The sequence below is a fragment of the Fusarium falciforme genome, chromosome 3 (genome assembly GCF_026873545.1).
Source record: "Fusarium falciforme chromosome 3, complete sequence".
Lineage (NCBI taxonomy): Eukaryota > Fungi > Ascomycota > Sordariomycetes > Hypocreales > Nectriaceae > Fusarium > Fusarium falciforme.
This window is the reverse complement of record NC_070546.1, coordinates 1,237,373-1,263,538: the sequence shown is the minus strand read 5'-3', so window position 1 is coordinate 1,263,538 and position 26,166 is coordinate 1,237,373. Positions and strand designations below refer to the sequence as shown.

Below are 26,166 nucleotides of genomic sequence, written 5' to 3'. Positions count from 1 at the left end.
TTTTTTCCTTTTACAGGTTCTCACTTCCCTCGACGGGTGGGCATGTGCAGAACAGGTTGGTATCACCGTAAGCATCATCCACGCGGGCCACAGAGGGCCACATCTTCTTCTCCCTCAGCCAGGGCAGGGGATAGGCTGCGTCCTCACGGCTATAAGGTCGGTCCCACTCGGAAGAGACGAGATCCTCCTGGGGGTGAGGCGCGTTCTTGAGGAGGTTGTTCTCCCTGGGGATCTTGCCAGACTCAATGTCGGCAATCTCCTTGCGGATCTGGATGAGAGAGTCGCAGAAGCGGTCAAGCTCAGCGCGCGACTCGGACTCGGTGGGCTCAATCATGAGAGTGCCAGAAACGGGGAAGCTCATGGTGGGGGAGTGGAAGCCGTAGTCGGCCAGACGCTTGGCGATATCGGCAACCTCAACACCGGCAGTCTCCTTGAAGGGACGGACATCGAGGATGAACTCGTGAGCGCATCGTCCGTTGGCGTTGGTGTAGACAACCTTGTAGTGAGGCAGGAGACGAGACATGATGTAGTTGGCGTTGAGTAGAGCAGTGCCGGTCTGCTTGGTGAGGCCGTCGCCACCCATCATAAGGATGTAGGTGTGGCTGATGGGCAGGATAGAGGCGCTACCCCAGGGAGCAGCGCTGATAGGAGCAACAGCAGTCTCAGCCCGGGCGGCGTCACCTCGCTGAGGGTCGATCTCAGGGTGGCCAGGGAGATAGGGGGCAAGGTGCTTCTTGACAGCGATGGGACCAACACCAGGGCCACCACCTCCGTGGGGGATACAGAAGGTCTTGTGGAGGTTCAGATGGCAGACATCAGCACCAATATCACCAGGGCTGCAGAGACCGATCTGGGCGTTCATGTTGGCACCGTCCATGTAGACGAGACCACCGTGCTGGTGAACAAGGTCGCAGACCTGCTTCACCTCGGGCTCAAAGACACCAAAGGTGCTGGGGTAGGTGATCATGATGGCGGCCAGATCGTCAGCGTGCTTGGCGCACTTGGCCTTGAGATCTTCGATGTCCAGGTTACCAGTCTTGCCGTCGCACTTGATGGGGACAACCTTCATGCCGGCCATGGCAGCACTGGCAGGGTTGGTACCGTGGGCGGAGACGGGGATGAGGCAGACGGTTCGCTTCTCACCACCCTCCTTGGCCTCGTGGTATCGCTTGATGACTCGAAGACCAGCAAACTCACCCTGGGCACCAGAGTTGGGCTGGAGCGTGGTGGCGTCCATGCCAGTGATCTCGGAGAGGTTCTTGCTGAGCGAGCTGATAAGGGCCTGGTAGCCAGAAGCCTGCTCGACAGGGGCGAAGGGGTGCATGTTGGAGATGCCGGGGTCAGAGACGGGAAGCATCTCGGTGGTGGCGTTGAGCTTCATGGTGCAGGAACCCAGAGGAATCATAGAGTGCACCAGAGAGACATCCTTGGACTGGAGGAGGTAGATGTATCGCAGAAGCTCCGTCTCTGTGTGGTACTGGTTGAAGACGGGCTGCTCAAGGTAAGAGGACTTTCGCTGGAGGGCAGCGGGGATCTCGTCGTTGAGGAACTTGGCGGAATCAGACTCGAGAGCGGCCTTGAACTCGGCCTCAGAGACACCGAAGCACTTGACAAGGTTGCCAAGGCTCTCCAGGGTCACGCCCTCGTGCAGGGAGAAGCCGACCTTGTCCTCAGCAACACGGCGGAGGTTGATGCTCTGGAGGGAAGCCTTCTCGTGGACCTTGGCGATGGTCTCGGGGGAGGCCTGAAGGGTAACAGTGTCGAACAGAACAGAGCCGTCCTCACGGAGACCATCAGTGTGGAGCTTGAACTCGCCCTTCTCAAGGATGAGGCTCTGAGCAAGACGGGTCTTGCCCCAGATGTCCTGGGCAATGGTCTTTAGACCCTTGGGTCCGTGGTAGATGGCGTAAAAGGCAGACATGTTGGCCAGAAGAGCCTGAGCAGTGCAGATGTTGCTGGTGGCCTTTTCTCGGCGAATGTGCTGCTCACGGGTCTGAAGAGCGAGACGGAGGGCAGGCTTGCCGAGTCGGTCCTTGGAAACACCAACAAGACGGCCGGGAATCTTGCGCTTGTACTTCTCCGAGGTGGCGAAGAAGGCGGCATGAGGACCACCGTAGCCCAGAGGAACACCAAGACGCTGGGAGTTGCCAATGGCGATGTCGGCACCAAACTCACCCGGGGACTTGAGGATGGTCAGGGCGAGCAGGTCGGTGGCGGCGCTGAGGAGGGCCTTCTTCTCGTGGACAATGTCGGCGAGCTGCTGGTAGTCGTGGACACCACCGTTTGTGTCGGGGTACTGGACGAGAGCGCCAATAAGGGTGCCCTCAGCCTCCCTGACGAGCTTGCTGTTGTCGGCGAGCACGTCACCAATGACGAGGTCAATTCCGAAACCCTCAGCTCGCGACTGAAGGACGGCGAGGGTCTGAGGGTGGCAAGTCTCGGAGACGACAAAGGTCTTCTTGCCCTTGGCGCGAGGAGCGTTGGCCATGGACATGGTCATGGCCTCGGCGGCGGCGGTAGCCTCATCAAGAACGGAGGCATTGGCGATGTCAAGGCCAGTAAGGTCGGTGATAAGGGTCTGGAAGTTGAGCAGGGACTGCAGACGACCCTGGCTGATCTCAGCCTGGTAGGGCGTGTAGCTGGTGTACCAGGCAGGGTTCTCCAGAACATTGCGCTGGATAACAGCAGGGACCTGGGTACCATAGTATCCAGCACCGATGAAAGACTCATAAACGGTGTTGTTGTTGCCCAGCTTACGCATCTGCTTCTGGATAAAGGCCTCGGAGCGGCCATTGGGCGGCACAGAAGTCTCAGCGCCAGACTCCTCCCACTGCTCAACGAGGTTGAGGCCCTTTTGCTTCCTCCGGACCTGAGGGGGGATGGTCTGCTCGAGGAACTCCTCCATGGAGCTCACGGGCGGGTCGAGGACCTTGAGCATTTCCTGCTGCTCGGCCGACTCGCTGCCAATGTGCCTCCGCGAGAAGAGCTCATGCTCGGCAAGCTGAGTGCTGGTCTGGGAGTCGACGAAGCGACGGGGAGAGGCCTGGGCGAGGGGCACAGACAGTGAGAATGGCCTGCTGCCCGTCAGACGGAGGGACTGAGTGAGACGTGGCTGGAGGGTGTTGACGTTGACACGGCGAGACTGACGGCAGAGCCGCTGTCCGAGACGGGAAGCCGACATCATGATGGGCCTGTTGGAGTCGTCTCAGCCGGTATGGAAGATGTAGAGATCAAAGATGGTCACTCCCTGAAGCTGTGAGAGACGGTATAAGACGTGCGCCGCAGACAAATTTTAAAGATAACATCCATGGTGGCGTCGGCGGTCATGGTCCGAGGGCCAAGCCAAGCATGCGGCTTAACTGTGTCCCTCCCGGCGGCAAGGAATCATGACAACGAGAAGCCTCTGCCGGGGGGTACATCGAGGTACAAAGAGGTACAAGCCAGCCTCAGAGAACCATCGGGGGCTAGTTCCAGAAGGATCAGGGCACGTGCAAGGGTCTCTCAGGGCGGACCCAGTGACTCGGTGAAAAGTAGTTGCGGGAAATTATCGCCCATTGACTCGGTGAAAAGGACCCTCCCCAAACAAAAAGGTACGCGAATTTCTTGTGCGTCTTCACCGAGTCAACATGTCACCGAGTCAAATCGCGAATCAGGTGGTCGGCAATGAAACCACTGCGTGACTACTGCAGCTAAAGCACGTTGTGTCTAGTCTTTTTTTTCCCAGGGGCCGAGACCGTCTATCGGAGCTCCAACCGGAGATGTCTCCCCAGCCGGGAGTTTTGTTCGGGGTGTGCTAACCGATCCATCCCATGACATAATGGTTGCTATTGGTGATGCTGGCGAGGGCATCACGGTGGGAGCTTGATGGCACACGCAACGCAGCCACCACCTCAGTACGTATTCAGAACCTCTATGAGTACGTGATCATTGCCTACACGAGTATGTACTGCATTAGTACTGCGACTTCGGGGGAGATTTTGTTATCAATCGAATCCATTCGGGTTGTGGATCGGCATCTGGCATCATGTACCCCCAAATCTCGAGATGACAGTATAAGTGAGCGCGTCCTCGCGATCTAATCTACCATGACTTTGAAGCAGAACAATCTCAATCAATTCAACATTTTCTTCTCTTCTCTCAAATTAGTTCAACATGACCATCGACCGTCGCCAGCCCTGGGTCACCACCCCCCTGATCAAGTCTCCTCACCTCTCCAAGACTGCGGGATGGTACGTTGAACAATGCTCAACCTTCCTACATCCCAATCCCTTCCATCAATAATTCCCATGTCACAAAATATCCCACCTGTCTCGTTTTTCTGCTTGTAAAGCCCGGATTTCTAAATCGTAGAAGTAGAGTACTCCTTAAGCTCGACAACCTGCAGCCCTCGGGCTCTTTCAAGTCCAGAGGTATTGGCAACTACCTCCTCCACCGTATCCGCGAGAGCGAAGAAGTTGGCAGGCGCCCGCACTTCTATGCCTCTTCCGGTGGCAATGCGGGCATCGCCTGTGTTGTTGCTGCCCGATCCCTCGGTTACGAAGCCTCGGTCGTCGTCCCAACTACAACCAGCCCTGCGTTGATCGCGAGACTACACGCTGAGGGTGCTAGCGAGGTTATCCAGCATGGCCTTAGTGTCATGGATGCCGACAAGTACCTCAAGTCGGTTGTCCTCGCCTCAGACCCAGAGGCTGTCTACGTGCCCCCCTTTGACCACCCTGATATCTGGGAGGGAAACTCTACCGTGATGCACGAGATTGCAGCACAGATGAATGGCGAGAAGCCTGATGCTGTCGTCTGCAGTGTCGGCGGCGGTGGTTTGATGAATGGAATCTGCCAGTCCCTCGATAGCTTGGGCTGGACGGACGATGTCACCGTCCTAGCCCTAGAGACTGAGGGTGCAGACTCCCTTTCTCGATCACTCCAAGCAAAGAGGGTCATCACCATGGACAAGATCACGTCGGCAGCTAGAAGCCTCGGCGTCGCAACTGTCTCGAAGAAGACCTTTGAGTATGCCCAGAGACCACAGGTGATCAACGCTGTCCTACCTGATGGCGAAGCAGCAAAGGGTTGTCTGACCCTGGCCCGTCATGAGCGGTTGATGGTCGAGTTGACAGCCGGAATCGCTATCAGGCTGTGTGAAGACCAGCTGCTGGAGAAGCTGATGGGCCGGGAGCTGGGCCCAGATGCAACTGTTGTGCTCTGCGTTTGTGGAGGTAATGATATTTCTGTCGAGATGCTCATGAAGTGGCAGGAGCAGTATGGTGCTTGAGACAAGGGTTTTCATTTGATTATTTCTTCTGTTTGAGCGACGCTATGAAAAAGATGGCCACGAATGCACATGAATTATTGTTCTTTACACTTCGAGTTTTGTCACGTTGTTTGCCAGTATAGGTTAACTTGCTACCCATTCTTCAAATTAGCATGAGTTTTGGTACGTCTTGCGTTCATTCAAGTACTTGAATAATTCCCACTCGAGGCTGGTCGGTCACATCAGTCTTGATGTCCAACGTGGTTCGCTCGATCTCGCGCGAATGATTATCATGCGCAACACTCCCATGATAGTAAGCAAGAACAACAACTCACAAGAGAGACTGATTACCGTGACTAGCATAGCCTTCACCTTGAATATTGCCAGTGTCTACAGAAGCGCGCTCTTCGTCACTACCCTAGATCTTAAGGGGTAGTCTCTTTAAGCGCGGAAGTTATCCTCGGCACTTTTCCCATGTTCTGTAGCTCATTTAGAAAGAGTAAAGGTCTCTTCCTAATGGAAAGTACAGACTGAAAGCATCCTAGAGAAGATGCTTATAACTGCACTCAAAACTTGAATACGCGCCAGATGATCAAAAGTTCCCAAGAAGAACCAGAAGATTCGAACTTCCGAAGTCTTATCAGCTGCTTTTGGTTAAACAGGAAGTAATAACCTTTAACTTTATTAGCACCTCATCATACGAATAGGCTCATGATCGATCAACGCATATATCGCCCCTTGGAACGAGCCCAAGGAAGCCCAGCCCCAGAAACCCAACTTGATGGAAGGGCGGCATCGCGGCTCGCTTATCAGACCTCTTGAAACCCTGCTCCTCCTGAACCGCGGCTCGCATACAACAGGTGGTCATTGCTGCTCCAGCTAATCACACGTAAAGCGGGTCGAGCAGCATCAGAACCGAATGGGCTCCGTCCCGGCCAACCCGCTATCTAAGAGGAGTCAATGCGTATCTCGTCGCGTGGGTATTACCTTTAGTTTCAAATGTCCATTTGTTAACGTTTCTAGATATCTGACAACACCCCCCGGAAATGCGGACCGCGGTTGGCAACTCTATCAGCGCGGCAACGCCCGCAATTGGTCATTTCCCACGGATGAAGCTAGAAACCCCCTATCGTCCTCTGACATTAGTCTTGATGTTTTATCCCTGTTCCCCCGCGTTTTCAGCCCCGAACCCATGCACGCCATGAGCGTGGGTGGTTCCATGCCTTGTTCTAGACGGCGTCATCCGGCTCCTGGGGGAGGGAGCTTGGATGCTGATGCCTTGGCTAAAATGCGTCGTATCTCGCCTTGTTTTTTTTTGTTTTTGTTTTCTTCTTTTACTCTCGTGAGGGCCTGATCACCTCGGACAAACTGTACTACTTTACCAACTAATTCTATTGATACCCTTTCTCTGATCGTTGGATCTTCTAGTCCCCCCCTATTTTGAGTTCCTGAATTCCATCCACAGTCTCTTTTCTTGGCGCTGGGCATTCTAGTCCCCTATCTTGTCTTGGCACCTGCCACCAACAACCTCAACCCAATCACCATGGGGTCGTCCACCCAATTGGGGTATGCCGTTGAGCTGCCCAAGACTCTCAGCATGATGAGTATTCTCGGCATGTCTTTTGCAATTATGGCTGTTCCCTTTGGCTTGTCGACAACATTCTACATCACTCTTGTCAATGGACAAGCTGTTACCATCATCTGGGGCTGGGTTTTGGTCTCCTTGATCTCTCTCAGCATTGCCGCATCACTAGCTGAAATCTGCGCCGTCTATCCAACGGCTGGAGGTGTCTATTATTGGTCTGCGATCCTCAGTACTCCCAAATATGCACCGGCCGTTAGCTTCATCGACGGCTGGATGACATTGGTGGGCAACTGGACTGTTACCTTGTCTATCAACTTTTCAGGCGCCCAGTTGATTCTCAGCGCCATCACAATTTTCAACGAAGACTTTGTACCTAACGAATGGCAAACTGTCCTTTGTTTCTGGGCTGTCATGTTGGTTGCCGCTCTTATCAACGCGTTCGGATCCAAGTATCTCGACCTCTTCAACAAACTGTGTATCTACTGGACCGGAGCCAGCGTCGTCATCATCCTGGTTACACTACTCGTCATGGCCGACACCAGGAGATCCGCTGACTTTGTCTTTGGCCACTTTGACGCGTCTGCCAGTGGATGGCCAGGTGGCTGGTCCTTCTTTGTTGGACTGCTCCAAGGTAAGTAGACATTTTGGACTCTGCTCTCATTCTTGTACTGACAACGTTGTAGCTGCGTACACTCTTACAGGATACGGAATGGTAGCTGCCATGTGCGAAGAAGTCCAAAACCCCGAACGCGAAGTGCCCAAGGCCATGGTCCTATCCGTCGTCGCAGCCGGCCTCACCGGAGTTGTATATCTCGTCCCCGTCCTCTTCGTTCTCCCCGACGTCACCGCCCTCCTCGCCAGTAGCCAACCGATCGGACTACTCTTCAAGACCGTCACAGGCTCTGCAGCCGGAGGCTTCGGCCTGCTCTTCTTGATCCTCGGAATCTGGCTCTTTGCTGGCGTTGGCGCTCTTACCGCTGCCTCTCGTTGCACTTATGCCTTTGCCCGAGATGGTGGAATCCCTGGAAACCTGTGGGCCAAGGTCAACAAGACTCTCGACGTCCCTCTATGGGCCATCATCCTTTCCACAACCGTCGACTGTCTCCTGGGATGCATCTACTTCGGCTCGTCTGCCGCTTTTGGCTCCTTCACCGGTGTCGCAACCATCTGCCTCTCGGCTTCATATTGTGTGCCTATCCTGGTCAGCGTGGTTCGAGGACGACAAGCCGTGCGATCTTCCCCATTCCCCCTTGGCAAGCTGGGCTACGTCTTGAACTACATCAGTCTCGTTTGGATCTGCCTCGCCGTTGTTATCTTCTGCATGCCCGTCTCGTTGCCGGTTACACCTTCATCGATGAACTACGCCAGCGTTGTTTTTGCTGGATTCGGAGCCATCAGTGCTGTTTGGTACCTTGTATATGCCAGGAAGCATTTCAAGGGCCCAATTATTGTCGACATGGGCGCGGAAGAGTACAACTCGAATGCTGTAACTGATGCTGAGCATGAGAAGGGGTTGAACATCTCTGACAACTCGGCCGATGAGGAGTCTAAGAAATAAGCCTGTCGATTTGAGCGAATAAGTAGTATGTATTTTAAAGCATTGAGTTCTGTCAATTCATTCGTTAAGCTTTCCATGCTGAAGCTGAGACCTGACCGTTGAGTGATGACCAGACAGTGCTGAACAATAAGTGATCATTGCTTTCTATACACCTTTACGTTCCTCCGAATTACCTATGTCCTTTTACCACATAGCTTGACATGGCAAGTCTATTACTCTAACGTCACATGGTATCCTCGACATGGTCCGGTTCTGTGTCGCCCCCTTATGTGTCAAGTTACAATCTCGTGGTAAGATATGTGGCCGAGTCCTTCCACTCCTCAATGCAAATAAAACAACAGAGAAGAAATTAATCAGCCCTCTCAGCGTGTTGATGATCCTTCAGTGCTCCTCTTTCTTCTGTCAACCTGGGTTGGGCTTGGCGCAATGTTCTCAAGGGGAATGTTCTGCAGTCTGCTAAAAAGACCTGGCTTGCCACCGGCTGAGGTTGGTCGCGGGGTAACAGAGGCATCTGAAGAAGACGTTTCTGAGGTGGCATCTGATAGAGGCCGGTCGGCAGGTCTGATAGAGCCGGGCAACTGGCCATTAGTTGGCGGTCGCTCAGCCACTTCCTCCTCGGAAGATGCCTGGGACTTGGGCAAATACTGCACATCTGGGATATACCAAGAAATCCATGCCGACAGAAGCATCAAGGGTATCAAGGCAAGCAGTCTGATTCCAAGTGCCCTCTCCCGGCTCTTCCACGCAGAGATGATGCCACGGATCAAGATGGCCCCCATCTTGCCCGATGCTGCCGCGATGCCGTTAAAGGTTCCTCGGTAGGTTGTTGGGAAGATCTCCGCAGCGAGGACAAAGATGAGCGTGTTTGGACCAATGTTGAAGACGAATTGAAGAATCGCATAGCAGATAATGGCCGCAATATGCCCTTCTCCTTCCTTGTCGGTGAGAAGCGTCGCGCCGGTGATTGCCAGAAGGATGCTGATCACAAAGAAGGTGACGATGAGGATCACCTTTCTGCGGAAGAAGTCAATGATGAGGATAGACCCAAGACTGCCAAGGATAGAGGCAATCGACACAGTCAGGATGGACCTCATGGCATTCTGCTCGATCATTCCATCAATGGTGTTGTGGAGGTTCCAGTAATCCTTATTCCACCTCTGCGTTTCGCAAGTACCATTGCCTTGTAGTTTCGACTCGGGGAAGTCTCCAAATGTATGAAACGCAATCCCGGCACATTCTTTAGGGCCTGGGCGGTGATACAGTGTGGCCAAGGCGCTGCTCAAGTCCATCGTCAACCCGTACCAGGGGACGTCCATGATAGCCCAGAGGAGAGAAATGATAAAAAGAGGTCTCCAACCTTGCTTGGGACCTGTCAAGTATTCCCAGGCGGTAGAGTACCAGGCGTGCCAGGGCTTGTCGCGGTCGTCTTGCTCTTGTGTCGGAGCGGCATTGAGTTCCTGAGCCTCTTGGCCGGTTCCGTTGCGGGGGTAGAGCCTCATGGCAGTCAGCACACCCTTTCGTGAGTCCTTCATGATGGCCGCGTAGAATCGTGGGGTCTCGGGAATTGTGAGACGAAGTACGATGGCTATGGCGGCTGGGATGAGGGCAACACCGACTGTCCATCGCCAGACCTGGTCGGCGACCAACTTGTGTCCTGCCTCATCCTCGGGATCCCAGTTCCCAAGTGTGGTGCGAAGGGCGCCTAGACTAACTCCTAAAGACAGGAGGCGCCCAAATGACTGCATGGAGAATACTGCCGACAGCATGATGCCTCGGGACTGAGTCGATGCCCACTCGGCAGTGATGATACTCGATAGAGGATACTAGAAGACACTGTAAGCTCACAATTGCCCCGAATAGCTTTACCATTTGGTTACTCACTTCAGCACCGATGCCAAACCCGAGCAGGAACCGCCACCAGGATACCCAGGAGTAGATACTCATCGATCTGTCAGGTCCATTGCCATTCTCCGCCATCAGGCCCTCAGATGACTGCACCATGCCCATGGTAGCAACAATCAGAATAGCGAGCTCTGCCCCGTACCACTTCTTTCGTCCAGAACGGTCAGCAAGATGACCCATCACCAGCATACCCAGGATGGTGCCAACGAGGGTAAGCTCGTCAATCACCAGGCTAGGATCTCTTCCCAGCCTATCATTGGGTGGGTAGACGTAAAACAAAGCAATTGAGAGAAAGTCGACGGCAAAGAGACTGTAGGACGATGCCAGGAAGCCAGAGGCGGCGACAAAGAAGACCCTAAACTTGAAACCACCATCGTTGACGATCTTGGTGATCTGTCTCTCGATCTCTCGGGTGGTCTGAGCGGTGTTTTAGCCTCCCCGCCGTTGCAATGCATCAGACGGTGCTGGGATGTCTGTGGGGAAAACGTACATAGTCCTGCTCCGGTCCCAGTTCCTCGGGATAGCTCAACCAGAATCGATATCGATGTCCAGTCCGTCGATCAGTCTCACTCTCGGTCCGGGAAAGGGGGCTAGCCATGGTGGAGTTGCGCCGCTGCACGGGAGAGCAGTTGGGAGAACTTGCATGGTGACAGGAGTCGGTTCGTCCGAGTCCATATAGCGACGGTAGGACTTTTCATGACAGCTGCGTACACAGCCTTGTTTGATTAAGCCACGATCATCCCACAGGCTAATTTAACCAGGCGTGCCGAGATGTGATACTGCCTTGCAAGGCCTTTTCGCGAGACCTGGTCCCCTCGAATCAGGACGCGGCGTTGCCCCTCGTGATAGGCATGGCGTCTTTTATTTGCCCTCAACTCCACGACCTCGTCAGCCGCAACAGGGTTGAAAGGGTGTCATCGGGGCTCAATATCGTTTAGGTACGTCTGCAGGTAATGTGACAATTTGTGCCATATCACCCTGCCTGATTTCACTCAAAGAAAGCCCTACGAGGCCTCTTCCCCACCAAGAGAATCGATTCCTCACCGAGAGACAGTGGAGAGAGCCCACCTCTTGCAACATGTTCTGCAAAGCATGGCGGAACTTGCGTTAGGGGTCGTGTCACTGACCTTTCAGGTTGTTTCGCTAGTCAACTCTGTCATTGATAGCTTTGATCGCATCCAGAATGCCCCACAGGAGCTGCGAGACTTTCGCCAGGGCGTCGTGCGTCTGCAGCGGCACTTCGAGTTCCTCGGCGCAGACGTGTCCGGCGTGCCGGATCTTGGCTTCCTACACGTCGACGATGCCACGACTATCGAGGAGACCCTCACTCTGTGCAAGGACCTTCTGCAGCAGCAGGTCAACCGCCAGGAGGGTATGGTGACCAAGGTTGTTCGTGGCGTCTGGACCCTTCGGAACAGTCAAAAACTCGTCAAGTACAAGAACCAGATCAATGATCACTATACACAGATAATACTACCCAGCTGGCTGCGATGGATAAGGTGAGTTTGTCTCAGCAGAACCAACAGGGTATCCCTTCCTGTCACTGACCGGGATGGCGATCGACTAGTGCGAGGAACTACTACCAACCACCACAACAAGAGTACTTCGATCCGACTGTGGAGGTGGAACCGGACGATCGCAGCTCCTTGATGTCTGCACAGCAGTTGCAGAGCATGTCTCAGAGTCTTGATGAGCTTACAGCCGCCTACAGCAGGGAAGAGATTGAACACCGGCTGTTTGAGATCGACAACCAAGTACGAGCATGGCGGGTTGAGCTCGGTCTTGACGATGGGGCAGAGGACGACGACTATCTATTCCTCAGACGTAAGTGCAATATTTGCGACGAGCTATGGTTGTTGGAATCAAACGTTTACCGTGACTAACAGTGGAAACTAGGCCCATCCACCTTGAGTTACGAATATGCACCAACCACCCTGTATGTTCAAAATTAAACTTTTATCGTCCCTAGTATTAATACGAGTATAGATACTTAGAAAGTGCTCCCCCACAACACCGAAAAATCCGACTTGAAAGACTCCATATCATGGCTCGAGACGACGAGTCCCGCATCCTACAGTACCAGGACCACGACGCGACCATACACGTCACGCACATCGGTACGCGGTTTGCCTCTCTTCCCGTCACCGCTTAACCTTGTTAGTGCCCTTCGGGTCTATCCCCTGGACGCCAGAACTATCCTCGAAGCGAGTTTCCTTCCTCAAAGACCACTTAATCACCGTCGTCGATGGTGAAGGTTATCATCTCTACCGATTACATCCCAAGTATAAGTTCCACGACCAAGACGCCTGCGAGAAATTTCAGTCGACGCTCCGAGAGAGAGATTTTTGCGGGGCGTACGAGCCCGTCGAGATCAAGATGGGCAGTCGGAGTCTCCGGACAGTGGCTCGGAGGCAACTGATACGGTTCTGGCACAGATCTGGACAACAGAATGTCCCCACGACCAACACCATGACCTTTTACAAATCTTCGGGCAGCCAAACAGGGTGCCATGAGGAACTCAACCTGGCAGATTTTGAGCCTATAAATATGCTCCCCAGGCGCCGCAGTCTCTCTGGTTTCGGAAAGAAGCCCGCGGAGTCCAGCCTGGTTGAATTATACCCCTACAACCCAAACTCGAAGCGCCTGAATATCAAGTTTGAAACTCCCGAAGGTGAATATTCCATTCTAATACTTTACTCTTCCCCGTCTAACTGCAGCACCAGAAGCGGCAGAATTCAAACAGCGCTTTGACTCGATACAAAGAGGAACATATCCTCCACCTCCGCCGATACGGAGTGAGTCCAGAAATACAGGGTCATCGCTAGCCCCTACCCCATCTCTTACAACCTCTCTAACTAGTCCAACCCCTTCAACCGCACCCAGTATTACCATGGATATAGACCCGTATGACGAAGCAAACTCGTGGGGAGCCGCGTTTGTACATTTCAGGCCCCAGTCCTAGAATGTATAGCTGTACTAATACAACACTGTAAAACACTCTTTCACTTTACAGCTGATTTGAAGGCGGAGGCGAGGAGTAAACACATATTGAGAGGGATTGCACAGACTTTGTTGGTTACATGATAGCCTATTAATATGTTAATGCAACGTCTTATTCTTGCGCCTTGACTTGCGTTCACTGTTGCTGTTATGAGACGGGTTTGATTACGGCATTAGCATGAGCACACCCACTATAACTTAATGGCTTGAGTCTTTTTTGTTTTAGGCAAAGCTTAGCATTGTCTTCAGAATCCCCGGTAGAAATGGATGTGCGTGGCCACCGCGGAGATTCGGAGGAAGCTGCCAACAAAAGTGAATTCACTACCATCAGTTCCACAACATGCGGGCAAGCCAACTACCGCTCTTTCTTCCTCCCTACCACTCCAGTGCACTATATCATCAATCTGGGATGCATAGCGAAGTTGGGTGTCAACCGGAACCACCGGAAGGATGATATAAGGGCGCCATATGCTCATTGAAGCTAACTTTGAATCGATCGAGCCAGAGACTCGGTCAGGTCCGAGCTAATGGGTTCAATTGCACATGTGAGTTGGATGGCGTCTGACAAATCGATCCTTTCGCTGCTGAAGTTGGCTCTTGATAGCAGTGCCGAGGTTGACATGGGTGTTGGTTGTGTGTGCCTCGGCCAATTGGGAGTCTGCCGCATAACATGCTCTCGACTTTCTTGTCAATCCCAGGCACTGCCGTTTGAGTTCCTTGAATTGAGACATGACTAGCTTGGGGAGCAGGGGCATGGGCGGTTGACTAGGGCGGAACTATTAGAGCGCGGAAGCCAAGCGTGCGCGCTGTTGACGTCATAGAGGTGAAGGCTGGGTGGTCAATTGAGTCGAACTGGCATGATGACTGCTGCACTAGCCAAGCCTGGAGGTTGCAGTTTTATGCGGCTCTGGTCTCAATTCATCCAAGATCTTCGTCAGACTAGCGACGCAGCCGAGACATGGATGCTTGATTTGCTAGGATATGCTGGTTGATGGGCGGGGAACGCTTGCAAAAGGCCTCGAGAGAAGCTGGAGATCGCGATGACGGATTTTATGAAGATTTTTGACGGCGCTATGACGTCCAGAAAGTCTCATCGGGAGGTGACTCCGAGCTCTTATAAAGCTCTTGGTCGTTGCTGAGTTGGAACAGATATCGTGCCCATCCGAGTCAACCTTTGCCTGGGTCTTTCTCTTGCATCCTCATGCGACAACCTCAACTGCCGACACCCCAGAAAACATGGCTCCGCTCCTCTCCCCGCAGGATCTAGGCTTTGCCAAGCTTCTCGCTCGCGCTTCCGCGACGCTCTCCCCGCCGACGCTGGTGGTGCGACAGAATTCCCCAACCACGACCGTCGCCGTCATCTCGGACGACGACGGCGACAATGGTACACAGTTGAGCGGCGGTGCCATCGCAGGTATTGTCATTGGCTCAATCTTCGGCTTTCTACTCCTTCTCTGGATCTTCCGTTCATGCATGAACCTCGGTGCGCCGCCTCAAGAGCGCGAGAAGTGGTATCACTACAAGGAGAAGTCGCCGCCTCGACGACATTCTCACCGTTCGCGGAGCAGAAGACGACGTTCCAGCATTTCGGTGCCGCCATCGGTCGTTGTTAGGGACTCTAGACCGCGCAGTTATCGTCGCAGCGTGTCGCCTGGCTACTATTACAGCGACTCCGATCGCGGTCGTGGTTCGCGATACTACGTTTAAGCGGGCCAACAAGGCCTGTTTCCACATGTCGCCTTTTCGGATACCATCGATCAATTCAATTGCTTGGAATTGATTTGTGGAATAGACGGGGATTGGATCTGGTGAAAGGTCGACGCAATACTACAATGTGACGATTTATGAGATGAGCTACGACACGAAGCGAGGGAATGTGCAACAAAGAGACAAGTTTCGACAATCGCAATTGAGATAATGATACGGCATGGAATACATATAAAATACTATTTCGAGATCATCTTGCTGTCCATGTAATGACTGACTCGCGCCAGAGCATGGGATACAACTGACAGTGGTAAAGACGATGGCTGCTCTCAAACAAGCTTAAATCAACCCTTCCTATACACCCGACCGGACCCAAAAAGACCTTTAACGCCTCAACCCATATCCAATTTATGAATGCATTGGAAGGGCCTGATACTTGAACGGTGCCGCCCGACGTAGCACTCTGTTGATACCACGATGAATTGTGAACCGGAAGACAAAGACAATGCAGACACCAATTGCTGCGCCGAGCATACTGAGGCATAGAATGTGCAAGGGTTCCATTCGGCTCCCTCTCACCGGCGCATCAAGCAGCCTGGTGACGGTGTACTCGTTCTTCGACACGGGTGTCGAGTAAGTGAGAACATGACCGTCCCTGTCAAGGGCGGCCACGCGAATAAACTCATCCGCGTCTTGCGGGATGCTAATCATCATCTCAAAGGCCGTCTTCTCGGTGAACCCGAGATCGCGGAATTCATCAATCGAGGCGTCAGAGGCGCTCTGCAGCAACCAACTATACACCTCGGTGGCGCCGTTCCAGCTGACAAAAAGGGCATTCTTTTTTGGTCGCATTGCGACATCCGGAAGGGTCTTGGGGCGTCCGATCCATGGATACTTGAACGTGCGGTAGTTCTTTACCCAGGAGCAGACGTCAAAGTTGATGGGGCCGATGTGTGTGTCGCAGAGGACTTCGCCTTCTCGTGAGAACTCGGTGAAGGAGGGGACATGACCCCATCCAACAAGGACGTTGCCATTCGGGAGCACTTGGACGGATCCTTGGGAAGGTGAGAGCATCTTTTGAGGAGAGATGTACTCTTGTTCCAAGCTCACTGTCATTGAGTCCATGTCGAGATTGATCATGAGACCGCGACTGAGCTTTGCCGAGTTCTGCTGGCCGTTTGAACCATTGTCAAACACTGTCAAATTATTCTTTCCCTGCCAGGCAGCATGGTGGTTCCATGTAAAGTTGGAAGCAGCTCCGTCGGAGAGGTCGTCGAATGAGCTATTCGCACCGCCAAGCTGCCAGAGAACACTCCCATCCTTTCCGCCGATCGCGGCGACGTTGCAATAGTAGCGCGACGATATTATATAGTCTCCCGCCTCGTCCTTGTCAACGCTGTTAATATGGAAGAAGTCGAACGCGTTTTTCGCCGTCTTGCCCTGTCCATTGATGGGCGCGAGGGTGTCGCCGATGGGAAAGTGGTCGGAGGCGTGCCATTCGAAGACGAGCTCGTCCGTGTTTAGGTCGATCTCCTGGAAGATGCTGTCAAAGATCCAGCCGTCGGGGATTCCGTATGCGGACAGGTCGGCGGGCTTTCGATTGTAGATGGTCATGAGCGCGGTGCCCTCTTCAGTGATTCGGAACTCGTGAAGGTCGCCGGTGAAGTCGCCAATGGGCACCACTTTCTTGAAGACTTCATACGATTCATCCAACTAGCGGCGCAATGTTAGTTGCCTCTTCGCATCCGGAGTACGTGAGGTCTTGGGTTTGGCCATTGCTTCCGGTCGACTTTCAACTCACCATCAAATAGTATCCCTCACCAAATGTACCATTATCTGTTCCATGCCAAAAGGTGATGTAGTCCTTTCCGTTGAACCGCTGCACCTTGACATCCATGGCCTCTCCCCATCGAGTCTCCATCCACACAAGATTGCCGGCATTATCGAGTATCACGGGTCCCGGCGTGTCGACATAGAACCCTCGCGGCTCGGCGAAGATGTATCCGTTATCGCATCGCTGGTCCGTCTTCACCACCAGCGGCCATGGTGATTGCGCGCCAAACGATTCGTAGCTTCTGTGTGGATAAGCGCCGTACCAGCCCCAGTCGAACCACGACACTGAGCGCTCGTCGTTGGATTGAGCGACAAGACTCGACGCTGAAGCTGAAGAGAAGAATGCTTGTAGATGAAGCACAAGGGCCAGCATTAGCTGGACTCGGAGGGAGACTGGCAACATGGGAGAGTGACCGGGACTGTGGTCAAGGCTTCTTTGCGGGAGCATGAGATGGCGACCTGGGCATCTCTTTCTGGTTCCGGAAGCAGTTTTCCCTTTCTATCGATTTGATTCAGAGTGAGATATGTTCATCAGACAGGACGAAGGGGAGGAGTGGGTTCATAGTAACTCATTCGCCGTGGGTACCTCCAGGAGAGATGGACTGAGGGCACTCCGCACACCAGCAACCTCCGTCTTGGCTCATCTGAGCATCCCACTCTTATCCCTTGGCGGGATGAAACGATGTAGATTGATAGAGCCATGTCCCATGCTGAAAGAGCGTGGGATGCAAGATGGGGAGCGTAGTGTAGAGATCAGCATGCTGCGCCAGTGTGCTTGCGTCCATTATTGCGTAAACCTTTGTTCAAATGTGAGCGCGTCTAAGGCGGCATGTGGGATGCCAACTTGTGGTGATGCGGTCCGTGGGGAGGAGAGAAAGCTCCATGTGTTCCCCCACCAAGCTCCTCCATGATGGATGCCCAGTCAAAGCTCTGTTCCTGAGCACAGCTACCCAGATAATATCCGCTTCGGCCGTAAATAAGGTGATGCCGACAAGACTAACATCAAATGTCAGCGACATCTCACCACGCAGCCGGGAACCACCAGGGGCCCCATGGCCGACTCAACACCCCAAACAGGCAAGCAGTCACAGACATGGCTGCCAAGAGCTTCGATGTCCAGGAACCGCTGCGAGCAAAAGACTTGGCTTCTTACCAACAGGTGGGACACGGTGGTTTGTGCGTTCCTCGGGGCGAAATGACCAAGAAGAGGCATCGTCCTTCCGAGTGGAGGCCCAACACGCGTACAAAAACTGGGGATGCAAAGACGGGCATCCCACTTCCCTTAGTCTTCCGTCGACATGCGTGTAACGCGGGTGAGTCTTTTACCCGCGTGGCGCGTGTGTCATCTTGATGCTTCTTCCCAGGGTGCCAGTGCGCATGCGTCATCTGATTGCAAGCCGACAAGGGTTGAATGAAATGGCAGAGACGATAAAACCACCAGCGATGAGAATAGGCCGCATCGCATGCTGAGTATTGTTATTAAAGAAAATATTTATGCATAAACTATACTCTAAAGTCGTAGGCTAATTAAAAGCCAGATTATGAAACCAGAATTATTCCAGAGACGTCGGTACAGGACAGAGCACCTCCGTCGATCTTCGGGTAGGTAGCCACGTCGCCCAATCGTTTGTCCACCTTGGCCATTTGGCAACGTCGCCAGAGAAATTGGCCCCAACTCAATCGATGCAACAACAGTTGACCGCCCGACCGACGAACAGCTGGACCTAAAATCCCCGGGAAAACAGGGGACTCTGGCTACAGAGGAGACGGGCTTGTGGAACGCGTCGACGTGGGACAATCACTGTAGCCAAGGGCCAGGGACATGGCTACCGTTAAGACTACAATATCAATTCTCGATTAAGGCTTCAAGGCTTCCTACTCGCTCCGTTTGATGACATTCCCCGACACTTCCACATCACAGTCGCCTGACGGCCCGACAACCAACATCAACTTGAAATCGCATTGGCGATACGCCGTTCTGCCCTGCCAGGTTCGCGCGCCGGCACTAGGTATCACACCTGGGTGGACTTCGACATCGACGCCGTGGAGCTCCTGCATTCCTCGCTTCCATCCTTCGGCTGATTAGCACTGAGCGACGATTTAGCTTCGACACGGAACACTCACCAGCTTTCACCTCCTTAGGTAGGGATGATTTTTTACCATCCAACCACACAACCTTCTCTGTCCATCGCCACGGGTCACGCTTCTCCAGGCGCTTGGTGATGTCCACGGTTATTGGCCTGCCGACCTGGATGGTATCACCAAACTTTACCAGCCAACGAATCTGATCGGTGGCGAATATGGTAGTGTCCGCGGGGTATTGCTTGGTATTTTCGCTGGAAGAAGACCCTTTGGGTAGCTTTTCCTCAACGATGACACCATAGTTCGCTCGTGCTTTGTGCTCTCTGAGTGCGCGAGCCTGAGTTTTTCGATCGTAGAGAACGCCTTTGACCACGGCCGTCCGAGCATCACCCTTATCTCTGAAGACCTTTGATCCTATGACGCAACTGTTCGCTTCATTTGCCAAGCCCCTGAAGTACGTGGTCAATTCTTCCAAGACGTAGTCGGAGCTCCCCAGGCCACCTGAGAGAACGACGTAATCCTGGCCCCAGATTAGAGAACGACCGATGTCCGAATTGCGGCTCAGACTCACCACGTGTCTGACTGTGCGATCGCTGGCTTCAAATTTGTCAAGTGCGTCCTTGATAAGACCCTTGATTTCCTGCAGTGCAATATCGAAGCAGCTTTCGAGCTGCCGCCTATTTTGGGGTCAGCTGAGGCTTGGCCTCGTCTCTTCTTGCGGGCGCCTTTCGACAAGAAATCGTACCTTGTAAAGTACAAACAGCCTTCGCGGATCCCAAGGCCCTCGTGGCTGTACAAGTCTTTGCCTGTCGCCTTCCTGATAAAATATTCATCACCGAACTGATCGCAGTCCTTGGGCCCAAGTTTGTGCTTCCAGGTTTGAAAATCGAGGCTTTGTGATACTTTCATGGAAAAGTTTTTCGGCAGCTGTCGTCGAGTCTCGGGATGCTTCCTGATCCGCTCTTCGATGAGCTTCTCGAACTCGCTGTCGATTGTTATAGAACCGGTGCTGGCACCAGTGACGGGACGTATCTCCTCCAAGGTGAGTGAGTCGGCTGTGTCGGCTGTTGCCCTGACGAAGGCAAGGTCGGTTGTTCCTCCTCCTGCATCGATCGATAGGACGACGTCGCCCTTCTGGACTTTGCCGAATGTCCCCGGCTGGCATGTAAAAACCGCACAAGCCTCAGCCTCTGTTAGCCCTAGCATAACGCTGTGGAGTTTCTGCTCGCCAAAGCCTGCTTTGGAGACTATGCCCCTGAAGCATTGGCTGACGGTCGCTTTCCAGGTCGTTGGGGCGCTGAATATGAAATCTATTGCAATAGCGTCCCATTTCTTGCTCCTGAGCTGTTGGCTGAAGGTAGGATCGGGCTTGATGGTCTTGGGAATCTCGTTGCTGATGTGGGTGTAGATCTGACGCAGATACAGTGTCACAAGCTCGTGTAATTGATCTGTAGTCCTTGGCACCCAAGACGAAGGCTTGATATCTGTTAACTTCTTTTTGTGTAGCTTCGGGTCCAGAAGCAGCTTGAAGAACCTCCATTTTTTGTCCTCAGCCAACTCTTCACAGAGAAAGCCCCATCTCGTCTCCCCTCCAACTGCGTCTTTGGCCAACACAGTTGGGACCTTATCTTCGTCCCCAGCCTCTCCAGGCCACTGTTTGATGATGTGAATATCATTGCTATTCTCCTTTGGGGTGCTCCAAGAGACACCTTTGAATGTCAGACAATTGAGGTAGTTCCGTTCTTGGTCAGATCGAGGCATTCACATACCTGTATACGTGGTACCGAAGTCTATGCCGACACAAAGCTCCGGCTGACGGTTGTTCATAGCGACTACTCACCAATACCCAGCCAGCATCGAGCGAAACGGCGAGTAGGGAATGTGGTTGGAAGCTAGGAGATACCAGGAGTCGAAAACCAGAGGGGGGACTGCCAGCAGGTTCCAAGGGTTCTCTGTGGCATATAGCGACAAAAGTCAACCGGGTTGAGCGCAAGGTAAGATGGACGGAGAAACATGCAGCACGTTGGTCAAGGTGGAAGCCGAGCTGCAATTGATAGATCATACAACTACCGTACCAACTCAATAAGTTGATACATTAGGGTGGAGACGCCGGGAGGTCTTTCAGCTAATTAGCTATAGCACGAAAGATCACTACGAATGACAGCGCCAGATGTGTCTCTCCGACTAATCAATTTATTCAGCCGGTGTGGCTTTCAGCTTCAGACTGCCAAAGCAGACACCCGCCATTTTTCTCAGAGGTCGCAATTTAATTGGACGTCCCGCGGGGGCGTCTATCCGTCACAGAAATGAATGTTCGACGTGTATGCCCAGCCTCTCTCAGCCGCTTGCAAACAAAGAACCTCCTTTTCTCTTTTCCCACCTTACCAAGAGTCTCAGGAAGCCAGCATTTCAGAATTCAGCATCCATCATTTCCAGGCCATTTATCACGATTTTAACAGCAACTACTTTGCCAAGTTTCAAATTGCCAGCAACTCCCCTTCTTCGCAGAGCCATGTCGTCCTATCAGAGAGATGAGTCTTCGAGTCTTTCGGGAGCCTCTGCTTCCCCCTCCAGCTCAAGTTTGAGCGCGGCTTCGACTGGGGTGTCTCCGGATGCCACCGATACAACGTTAACGACAAAAGTCGTAACAGAAACAGAAACAAGAACGGTGACAGCGACAGGAAGCAGCACAGGAATATCAAGAGCTATCAGTGCCGGGATTGGGGCGGGAACGGGAATCGCGGTCACCAGCCTGATACTGCTTTTGGTCGCAGCCGTTGTCTTCTTCCGCCGCCGGAAACGACGCCATCTTGATCCTGCACCACCTACACCAATCGCCGAGACAAGCTCCAGTGTGTCGCTTGACCCATTGCCAGGTCCGCAGGTCACTGGACTCGCTGCGCTCCCATACAGTTGCCTGCTGTCGGGCAGAAGCCACAGTGATATCGGGGAGGATCTCTACTCTCAGGGCCTCCTGATCGAACATCACGTCAAGGGTAACTACCACCTCGACCCCGTTCTGGTGAGACCAGAGACTCTCTATGCGTCCCTGTGCCAGCTTCAGTTGAGTGAGGACACCTGCCGTACGGTTGTGAGATTGTCCATCGATCCAAACACCCGTCACGTCGCCATCCGTCATTTATTGGCGCTTGTGATATTCTCGAACCTCGATACTCACTCTGTTGGCTCTCTTTCTCTCCTGCCACTGGTTCTCAAGGAATTCTTCGAATCGCGGCCCGAGGCTCACAGGGAGAGTCAGGACTCTCTTGGTAACCATACCCATCCACCCTCACGCATCTTTTCCAGCTAACTCTGAGTGTCCGATCCAGTTGAAACGGCACTTGTGGGCTGGAATCGGCTTACCGCATTCCTCATGCATAACAATCCCCAAGCTGGGACCCCTTTGCCGTTACTACCAAGCGTGGAGTCCCAAATCAAGACACTTGCCACTCTGCTCCATGAACTTTTAGCACATTTCGCTCACACCGACGATGATGGCTCCCATGGCACCCAGCAGGCTCGTCTCGAATACACCATTAGAGATTGTGTCAAGTTCGGTTACGACCTCTTTTCGGATCCGTGTGACTGGAGGCTTACATTCCCACAACAGGAAAGGGGAGTTGTCGTTCTGCCAGGCCTAGAAAGACATAGCGGCGGGATGGTGGGAAAACTGTATGATTCACCAATAATACTTTTGGCTCCTGAGGTTGTCACGGTCGATCTCATCAACGACTAAGCGCTATTCTCATGGCGAAAAGGTCAACCGAGGTATTCGTAACAGCCGGACCTGGGGTCTCTGTTTGGGATACTACTTAGCACTACCGCAGGTGCACATGTTGCAGAGAAGAAGGACACGGAATACATGGCAAGAATTTAAGCTTTCATTTGATCTCAACCCACGTCTTGTCACTGTAGCCAAGTGATCGTCCTCTTGATGTAATGGTTCCTGGTGGTGGAACGTGAACCCCCTCCCTCCTTTCCTCCAGTCGTTTGCCACGTTTGAACTAGGCTCGTGAGCCTAAGTCGGAAACTCGCATAGGCCCTCATCATACGGTTCAGTAAAAGGTATTGTCCAGCCGATCAGGCGCTCATATAGATCGGGAGGTGCAGGTTGTTGGGAGCTGATGGCCCCCTTCATCTGTCGAAAATGCCTCTGCACTTGGCTATTGTTCTCTTCCATCACTTGCTGTAATTTTTCATAATCCTCCCATTCCCGTGAGCCAAAAAACTTTTTCCGAAATCGGGCGGTGGTAGTCTGATTTTTGTGCGCGTGAACAAGTTTTTCCGCCCTCTCCAAGGTCTCGAAGGTCTTGGTTATCGTGTTCTGAATGGTCTTGGTAAGGTTAACGTGTTTATTGAGGACGTCAAGATTCTCGTCCAAGAAATATTCTAGATTTGACACATTGGTGTCGTAGATGCCAATTTCTCTCAGAGCGTCGTCAATGCTGCGTTGAGAGGGCGAGCCGGACCCTTGGCAACCTCGCAAACGCACTTCAGAATCAAGGGCAGTATAGAGAAGCCAAGAAAAGGTACGAGGATGCAAAGACTCGGCGCAAAGAGCAGCTTGAAGACAACCATCCACATCTGCGATGGATTGAGGCTCGTCTCAACGAAGCGTCCGAGGAAGGAGAGGAGTGGTAGCCGGATTCCAATACTTTATGTTAGTTCTTGCAGATGAAAGCCACATTTTTAATTGCCTCTTTGATTCCTTTTTACCACAATATCTTGCCATGTAATCCTTAGCAACAGGCAGATATGGATGGAATGACGAGGCCAGGGAAAGAAATCCGGGCACCGTTCAACAGGACCGGCCAGGTGGCTCACGTTCAAATCACAGTCTGTCCCCCAGCAGAGAACAGGGAGGGTAGAGAATTTTTTCAAGTGATACTTTAAGTGCAATGACGCAGTATTGGCAACGAGGCGCTCCTCCGTCTTTCTACTTTGATCACATGTTGAAGTCTGTCTTGAGTAGTTTGACCGTACTCTGGCTTGTCGCCCAGTCGTCCCCCAAGAGTGAAGGTCCCAGTATTGTGCGCCACACTCGCACAGGCCAAATCAGGGCCGGAATATTGTCTGGATGTTTCCTGGGATTGCTTCATGAGACGTTGGCGTTAGTCCACAGTAAAAACAGAGTGAGTCAACACGCGCGCAGACTGCAGAGAGCACATCTCATCTCTTCTTACGTACACAAGGCGGTTAAGCATTCAACCGACAGCCATAACGCTTACAAACATTTCATCTCTCACTGGCCAAGAAAATTCTTTCTTCTTTGCAAAAAATCATCTTTCAGTCGTCTTCGCGGCACGATCTGCCGTACGCAAGGCCCGTGCCGCCATGCATGTCTCGCATTCATATACCGTATTTCCGTATATCCTAATTCTCCGAGCCTCTTGTTTTAAGCTTGTTTCTTGAAAATTTTCTTTCCATGTGGTGTTGATCCGTATTTCCATAATGCCGGATCCGTTTTTGTTGATCGTCATGTACGTTCGTGGGGCTACATGCTCAACTTGAATCTTGCATGACCTCGGAAAGATGCTCAACTCATGCGGTGAATCACAATTAGTCACATAATCTCTGTCTGGCGGGATATCCCACTTGAGGGTGTTTTATGGAAATGTTGCAAGTTGCAGGTATAAAAGCCAGGTAGTGAAGGATGAGTGATTTCAGAATCTTCAAGGACAGAGTGATATAGCTTGTTACAACTTCGGATCGAGATGTTCAGAGCCACTTTCCTCGTTTTCTTCCTCTTATTCGGTGCTGTTTTCAGTAAGATAACCTTCTTCCAGGACTTTCTTAATCATGGCTCACATACTGCCTTAGGTCACCCTCACAAGGAGCCCGATGCTGAATCAATCAGGGCTCATGAAGAAGTCCGCCGGAGATGCGGCCCTCGCGTGGCAAAGATGAAGCGAGATCGCCTGGCTCTTAGACGCCGCGATGATTCCGTTGATGCCGACTCAGGAGATACTGTCTACAAAATCAACGCCAAGGCACCCAAGTACAACAAGATCAAGGACTGGACCAACATCCTTACACCTGAGACGAGCCGTGGTCCTTATTTCCTGCCTAGAAGCCAGACTCTTCGTCAGGATATCCGAGAGGATGAGCCTGGCGTGCCTCTGTCTTTGGAAATAGGTGTCATCGACATTGACACATGCGACCCCTTGGATAGTGTCTTGGTTGATATCTGGGTAGGTTTGCAAAGGAAACATTGACACCAGATCAAAAACTAACAGTTGGAACTACTCAAGCATTGCAACGCTACCGGATCTTATAGCTCCTTCACGGGCCTATCTCCCAACACTCAGTTCCTCGATCTCTACTCCGAGCAGACTGGCAATGGGACACTTGATCTTCATCAGGGGCTTCCAGACCTATCCGTAAGGATCTCCATATTCTATTGCTCAACAACAGCTCTCTGACAGGTCTAGTGGCTCTCGACTGATGAGTCAACCTTTTTGCGTGGAATGTGGCCCACGGACAAGCACGGAGTGACCTCCTTTACGACAATTGTCCCTGGATTCTACGTGAGTTCTATGCAACCCCTCGAGGGTGTAATTTCTGACCAAACATCGCCAGGTTCAACGAGCTATCCACATCCACGTCCAGATCCATACCAACTGGACAATTCTATCTAATGGCACTCTTGCTCATGGGGCAATCGTCAGCACGGGTCAGATCTTCATCGACGAGCTCCTTTCAAGACAACTCATGGCTTTGGAGCCATACGTCAGCCACACCGAGATTGAGCGAGTGAAGAATGCAGACGATGGCATCTACAACCAAGAATCAGCTAGTAAGTCATCATCCCCTGAGTTTGATGTGTGCGGCGCCTGACAACATTCATTCTTAGCCGGTGCTATGACCCTCCTGGACACGGAGCCGCTTGATGGGAAGGACTATACGAAGGGCGTTTTCGGATACATCACTCTGGTATGCTATTCAAGCTTTTTTGCGGGAAGAGCCAACTAACAGACTCCAGGGTGTTCAAATGAGCCAAATCAGAAACGGAAGCACAATTGATGCCTGTAAGTCTCTCACTAAGCATGGGAAACCAATGTTCATGTCTAACCATAACTTTAGTACCCGAGGTTCCTGTTCCTGCTTGATCTAGAGCCGCTAGTAGCCTATCAAAAGGTGTAAAGAAGAACAATCATCATTAAAGCCGGGGAACCGAGTTGTAGATGGATCAGAGATTACATCTTTATTGTGCCATAGATTAAGTCAGGCAACTTTCAAGCCTACTTTAAG

The 26,166-nt window shown here is 52.4% G+C and overlaps 8 protein-coding genes and 1 pseudogene across 9 annotated transcripts, besides 1 other annotated feature; 5 read left to right on the top strand and 4 right to left on the bottom strand.

The window, feature by feature from the left end:
• Window positions 1–10: 10 nt before the first annotated feature.
• NCS54_00373000 (Glycine cleavage system P protein) lies at window positions 11–3,184 on the bottom strand (the record flags this gene model as incomplete). The annotated part of the gene is made up of 1 exon (XM_053149291.1): window positions 11–3,184. The coding sequence occupies one exon, from the start codon at window positions 3,182–3,184 to the stop codon at window positions 11–13; it is 3,174 nt and encodes a 1,057-aa protein (XP_053005266.1).
• Window positions 3,185–4,152: 968 nt separating this feature from the next.
• Window positions 4,153–5,269, top strand: NCS54_00372900 (PALP domain-containing protein; the record flags this gene model as incomplete). The annotated part of the gene is made up of 2 exons (XM_053149290.1): window positions 4,153–4,229; window positions 4,354–5,269. 2 exons carry the CDS (start codon window positions 4,153–4,155, stop codon window positions 5,267–5,269), a joined length of 993 nt encoding a protein of 330 aa, XP_053005265.1.
• Window positions 5,270–6,743: 1,474 nt separating this feature from the next.
• NCS54_00372800 lies at window positions 6,744–8,391 on the top strand (annotated as a pseudogene). Its single transcript has 2 exons — window positions 6,744–7,464; window positions 7,517–8,391.
• Window positions 6,744–8,391: a sequence feature.
• A 362-nt stretch (window positions 8,392–8,753) lies between these two features.
• Window positions 8,754–10,891, bottom strand: NCS54_00372700 (MFS domain-containing protein; the record flags this gene model as incomplete). Its single annotated transcript, XM_053149289.1, has 3 exons — window positions 8,754–10,214; window positions 10,273–10,710; window positions 10,784–10,891. The coding sequence occupies 3 exons, from the start codon at window positions 10,889–10,891 to the stop codon at window positions 8,754–8,756; spliced, it is 2,007 nt and encodes a 668-aa protein (XP_053005264.1).
• A 455-nt stretch (window positions 10,892–11,346) lies between these two features.
• NCS54_00372600 (Hypothetical protein) lies at window positions 11,347–13,255 on the top strand (the record flags this gene model as incomplete). The annotated part of the gene is made up of 6 exons (XM_053149288.1): window positions 11,347–11,792; window positions 11,861–12,117; window positions 12,190–12,229; window positions 12,280–12,410; window positions 12,455–12,964; window positions 13,017–13,255. The coding sequence occupies exons 1-6, from the start codon at window positions 11,386–11,388 to the stop codon at window positions 13,253–13,255; spliced, it is 1,584 nt and encodes a 527-aa protein (XP_053005263.1). The 5' UTR covers window positions 11,347–11,385.
• A 1,274-nt stretch (window positions 13,256–14,529) lies between these two features.
• Window positions 14,530–15,000, top strand: NCS54_00372500 (Hypothetical protein; the record flags this gene model as incomplete). The annotated part of the gene is made up of 1 exon (XM_053149287.1): window positions 14,530–15,000. The coding sequence occupies one exon, from the start codon at window positions 14,530–14,532 to the stop codon at window positions 14,998–15,000; it is 471 nt and encodes a 156-aa protein (XP_053005262.1).
• Window positions 15,001–15,408: 408 nt separating this feature from the next.
• Window positions 15,409–17,281, bottom strand: NCS54_00372400 (Hypothetical protein; the record flags this gene model as incomplete). The annotated part of the gene is made up of 2 exons (XM_053149286.1): window positions 15,409–16,713; window positions 16,802–17,281. 2 exons carry the CDS (start codon window positions 17,279–17,281, stop codon window positions 15,409–15,411), a joined length of 1,785 nt encoding a protein of 594 aa, XP_053005261.1.
• Window positions 17,282–18,708: 1,427 nt separating this feature from the next.
• NCS54_00372300 (Hypothetical protein) lies at window positions 18,709–20,742 on the bottom strand (the record flags this gene model as incomplete). Its single annotated transcript, XM_053149285.1, has 4 exons — window positions 18,709–18,905; window positions 18,958–19,592; window positions 19,661–20,624; window positions 20,685–20,742. The coding sequence occupies 4 exons, from the start codon at window positions 20,740–20,742 to the stop codon at window positions 18,709–18,711; spliced, it is 1,854 nt and encodes a 617-aa protein (XP_053005260.1).
• A 3,887-nt stretch (window positions 20,743–24,629) lies between these two features.
• Window positions 24,630–26,024, top strand: NCS54_00372200 (INTRADIOL-DIOXYGENAS domain-containing protein; the record flags this gene model as incomplete). The annotated part of the gene is made up of 8 exons (XM_053149284.1): window positions 24,630–24,681; window positions 24,736–25,106; window positions 25,152–25,295; window positions 25,347–25,442; window positions 25,495–25,711; window positions 25,769–25,848; window positions 25,898–25,943; window positions 25,999–26,024. 8 exons carry the CDS (start codon window positions 24,630–24,632, stop codon window positions 26,022–26,024), a joined length of 1,032 nt encoding a protein of 343 aa, XP_053005259.1.
• Window positions 26,025–26,166: the final 142 nt, after the last annotated feature.